General features: G+C 52.1%; 2 protein-coding genes across 2 annotated transcripts; both read left to right on the top strand.

Annotated features, from left to right (window-relative positions):
• LOC8056277 lies at nucleotides 691-1924 on the top strand. Its single transcript, XM_002450438.2, has one exon. The coding sequence runs from the start codon at nucleotides 794-796 to the stop codon at nucleotides 1724-1726; it is 933 nt and encodes a 310-aa protein (XP_002450483.1). The 5' UTR covers nucleotides 691-793; the 3' UTR covers nucleotides 1727-1924.
• Nucleotides 2101-3270, top strand: LOC8076743. Its single transcript, XM_002450437.2, has 2 exons — nucleotides 2101-2758; nucleotides 2899-3270. Exon 1 carries the CDS (start codon nucleotides 2446-2448, stop codon nucleotides 2746-2748), a length of 303 nt encoding a protein of 100 aa, XP_002450482.1. The 5' UTR covers nucleotides 2101-2445; the 3' UTR covers nucleotides 2749-2758; nucleotides 2899-3270.

Genomic DNA, 4416 nt, shown 5'->3' with positions numbered 1-4416 from the left:
GCGCTCAGTATACATGCGCCTGTACCAATATGAGTGTGCGTGCGTCAGTATGCTTGTGAACACACGCGCACAGAAGAAGGTCCTCGCTCTGATTGCCATAACATACCCGATCAGTTTGTTACAATGTTCCAATCCACTGCAGGAACTGCCCCAACTGAAAAAAAAAAATATACTATATGATTTCTCTCAACCACTTCCACAACTAGAATTCTCTTCAGTCCTTTCTGCTGCAAATATGCTGATCAACCAGCAAGGATGAGGATGGTATTCTAAATGGATACCCAAGGTTTTTCTCTAATCTACCTTATTAAATTAAATAGACAATTTCTTCTCTCATTTTTTAAATTAGACTAATCTAGTATCTATTTAGAGCACCATCCTCATCCACCACCGTGACTGATCTGACAGAAGTTGTTACCATCATCTCCTTGTATTGCCATCCTGCCAAGAGTGCCCAAAAAGCGTAGTACCAGCAGCTTCAGCCGCACTTCTGCAGAACTCTACTCGATCGATGTGTTTATGTGTGATGTCTGATGTGAGTTCTCTTAGACTTCTTTTAGGTGGCAAGTCATCCTCCTTGCTTGTTGCTGTTGGGAAACTGGTTGCGTAGAAGCTGGTGTGTGGCCACTGCCAAGCGTGCTATTGAAGTGGAAGCAAAGACAACCCTCCTCTCCTGCCTTCCTCCATATATATTCCTCCAGGCAGCTTGTGCTGTCTGCAGTCCACTTCACACAGCTGATCCTTTGGAGTAAAAGGCCATAATCCTTCGTCGTCGTGGGCTGCATGCTCCGCCATGGCTGCGGCGGCCTCGGACCGTGCTGAGGTCGACACTGCCCGCCCGTTCCGGTCCGTCAAGGAGGCGGTGGCCGTGTTCGGCGACCGCATTCTCGTCGGCAACGGCCACTCCAGGCACAGCAGTAGCAGTGCGTCCGCCATTGCCATTGCCACCCCCAGCGCCAGTGCCAACAATGCCACAGCTGGTGTTGCTGCCACCCTGCTGAGTGCCAAGCATGAAGCGAGCAGCAGCAGCAGCAGCAGCACCATGACCTTCTCCCCCACCCCAATGGCCGAGAGCGAGGAGGCGGAGATAATGGCCGCCACCGTGCCCATGTACTCGGCGCCATCCTCCCCAACATCGCTCGCGTCGACACCTTCTCCGGTCATCAAGCCGTGCAGCGGGCGCGGCGGCGGCGACGACCACCGGCGCAACGACAACGATGCGGCGAGCGGCGGTCTCGTGGTCGTCCGCTCCATCCAGAAGCTGGAGGCGGACGTGGCGGAGACGCGGCAGGAGGTGGCGCAGCTGAGGAAACGCGGGAACGAGATGGAGATGGCGCTGGCGAGCCTCAGCGCGCAGCTCCACCGGGGCCTCTCGAAGCTCGCCGAGATGGAGGCCGACAGGGCGGCGGCGGCGGCGGCCGCGGCGCGGCGCAGCATCGGGGGCGACACCGACGTGGCGTCGTCGTTCACGCTCCGGAGCGAGCGGTGGGGCGGCGACAGCAGGCTCGCCGCGAGCGAGTACCTGCCGTCGTTCTCCCACGCGCTGAGCCTCGGCGAGGTGGACGACGTCGAGCTCATGGGTAGCCGGAGGAGGAAGGCGCAGAAGGTGAAGCCCATCGTGCCGCTCATCGGCGACATCCTCTTCTCCAGCTCCAGGAGGAAGAGCACCAAGCAGAAGGGTGACGATGGCTTCTACAGTGGCGATCTCTACGGCGTGCTAGGCTAGAGTAGGCTGATGACCAGTGCCTTTGTGTGCAGTGTGCTCATCTGTGTGCCAATGGCATGGCACTAGCAGCTTGCATTGTGTGCACTTTTTTTTTTGTTATTTTGCTTGGCTGTTTTTTCTCTTTTTCTGATGTTCTTTGTTTGCGTGGCTTGTGCAGGGGGAGTTGCGTTTGTGTAAATGTACAAACATGTTGATGTATCTTCAGAGTCATGAATGGAACAGAGTGCGTGTGATGACAGCAAAGTTCACTGAATCTGACAGACACGCTGCTAATTTTCAGATGTTACGCTTGATGCAGAAACTGTAAGGTCTGCAATGGAACTCACTTACTGACAAAGCCAATTGTGTCCATTTTTCGGCATGCCATCACCATTAGTGGCCTATTATAGGGTGCCCAAAACTAAACCTGTCCAGAATTCGCTCTGGACCTCTCCCTCCGTTCTTGGCCATGCTGTCGCCCTGCGACGCGAATCTCCATTGCTAACTGCTCGTCCTCCAAGATCCACAAAAGGCGAACAGCAAAACAGATCAGAACTTTTTGGCACGTTTTCTTTGTTTCAGTCCATTCCAATCCACGAACAAGAGGCAGAAGTGGGCGACGGGCCGGTTGATGTCATTGCTACGCAGATCGTCTCGCTGTTCCTGACGCGTGCGGGCGTTCGCAGCGCCACGGTGCCGATCGAGCTGATCAACCGCCGCCGACGAAGACGACGACGACGATGACGGGCAAGCAGGAGGAGGGCCAAGGGGCGCCGGGCGGCAGCGTGTGCTTGTGGCTGGTGACGGTGCTGCTCCTCCTCTCCCTGCTCGGCGGCGGCGCGTGCCTCGCGGCCTACATCCTGCTGCCGCCAAACGAGGCGCCGGCCTGGCTCCCCGCCGTCGGCCTGGCGCTCGTCGCGCTCCCGTGGGCGTTCTGGATCGTCACGTGCGCGTACCGGTGCGCCAAGGCGCGCGCCGCCGAGCGCAGAATGATGGCCGTCGCGCCGGCGACCGGCAGCATGTGCTCGCGCTCCGGCTCATGAACCAGGAACTGTAAGACACTTTGCATTATTGCCGTGTAAACTTTTATTACTTTCAGGGTCAATTACTGATGATGAGTGAAACATGATTGTTTTTGTTTATTACAGTCGTTGATTATAAGAAATTAAGATGTATGGTTTGTTTCGTTGCAGTGTTTTAATTAGGATGGATCACTGAAGATGCAAAACGACATGAGGATGGAGATGAAGGAATTAAATCTACTCAGCTCAATCTACAAATTAATGTCAAAAGTGGGGGATGCCAAAAATCTGGAATTGTAAGGAACATTAAACGTAGAGAAATTGTATATATTTTTTTGGTGAGATCCTAGCCAACATGTCTTTCTCTGTATAGTTCTTGTCAATGTTTTAAGAGTATGAAGTTGAGCCTAACTTGTTGAGTGGGAAGTAGTATGTGTTCAATTAACTGTACAAATTTTAGCTTGCTGGATTTGAAATTGTTGCCAGCTCGGCCTTGATGTGATCTTTAACTATCAGAAATTGTAACCAGTCGTTTCCACTGCATACAAGACAGCTTAGCTTGCTGACCTACACATCACCTTATATGTGACAGGTTCTGATTGGCTGGCACTTTCTCTCATGCAGAAAATCCTTTTTTTAAGACACTAAGAAGAATTTTATTGGGTATGTATTTTAATAGAGAATTAAGCAAAGCACAACAACAAACTATATAAAAAATGAAAAGTATATATAACCCCTGACTTATGTTTCTTTGTCTACTTCACCCTCAAACTATAAAACTAGCCATTGTACACCCTAAACTTATATAAATCTGGTATCTAAACTCTTGTAGTGGTTTTATACATTGATTTTGATAGGGACATTATGATATTGAACCCACTCATCAGGTCAAATCCCAATACCCCCTCCCCATAAACCCCGATTGCCCTTGTGTTGTTTGATCTCTGCCACAAGTCCGCGTGTACCACTGCAATGTCGGCCCACTCAACACTAACAGCGGCAAGGTCATCGTCCGTGATGCACCCACACCCAAAATCAATAAGTCAGCAGTGTTTATGGCGCCCCTTCTCTTGTGTGGGCATTGACAGTGCCACTACCGCTGCCTACCCATCCAGATACGATAAATCGCATCCTCGCTTGTTACGCCATGCCGGCTGAGCTCGAGCATGCCGTTGTGCCTGCCCATGTACGCAGATGGCGAGAGGCCACCCTGCCCACTCACGCCTCCATAAACCCACCTACGATCAGAGGGAAAGGCATGTCATGCATCGCATTGCATCAAGAGGCCACCTCGCCCACTCGTGTCACCAAGCGCCCCCCTTGCCCGGTGCCACGCTTGAGCATCTCTCATTCAACCATTGTCCTTAGCCCCATGTGCCCCTTGCTCGACACCACGCTAGAGGACCCCTCGACTAGATGTTAGACTGGACCAGCATGTCGAGGCCGAGGAGGTGGTGGGCTGGTGATGCCATGTCCTCCTTGCCAATGTCTCCCATATGCCCGTGTGCATGCCAAGATTAAGGTGTCGGTGTTACCCCACCCATACGCGGTACCTCTCCATGTTGTCAGATGGTTCTGAGCCTCATGTTTTGTTTTGGTAATTGAGAGAACTGGTGCAGTTATCTTTTTGCTAAGAGTTGATTAAGCTAGGTGAAGTACACACCAAGATGGTGTGCAAAGATCAAAGTT

The sequence above is a fragment of the Sorghum bicolor genome, chromosome 5 (genome assembly GCF_000003195.3).
Source record: "Sorghum bicolor cultivar BTx623 chromosome 5, Sorghum_bicolor_NCBIv3, whole genome shotgun sequence".
Classification (NCBI taxonomy): domain Eukaryota; kingdom Viridiplantae; phylum Streptophyta; class Magnoliopsida; order Poales; family Poaceae; genus Sorghum; species Sorghum bicolor.
This window is presented reverse-complemented; position numbering and strand designations above follow the sequence as displayed.

Excerpts from the sequence above, each read along its gene's own strand:
- LOC8056277 (XM_002450438.2), top strand. The coding sequence starts at position 794 with ATGGCTGCGGCGGCCTCGGACCGTGCTGAGGTCGACACTGCCCGCCCG.
- LOC8076743 (XM_002450437.2), top strand. The coding sequence starts at position 2,446 with ATGACGGGCAAGCAGGAGGAGGGCCAAGGGGCGCCGGGCGGCAGCGTG.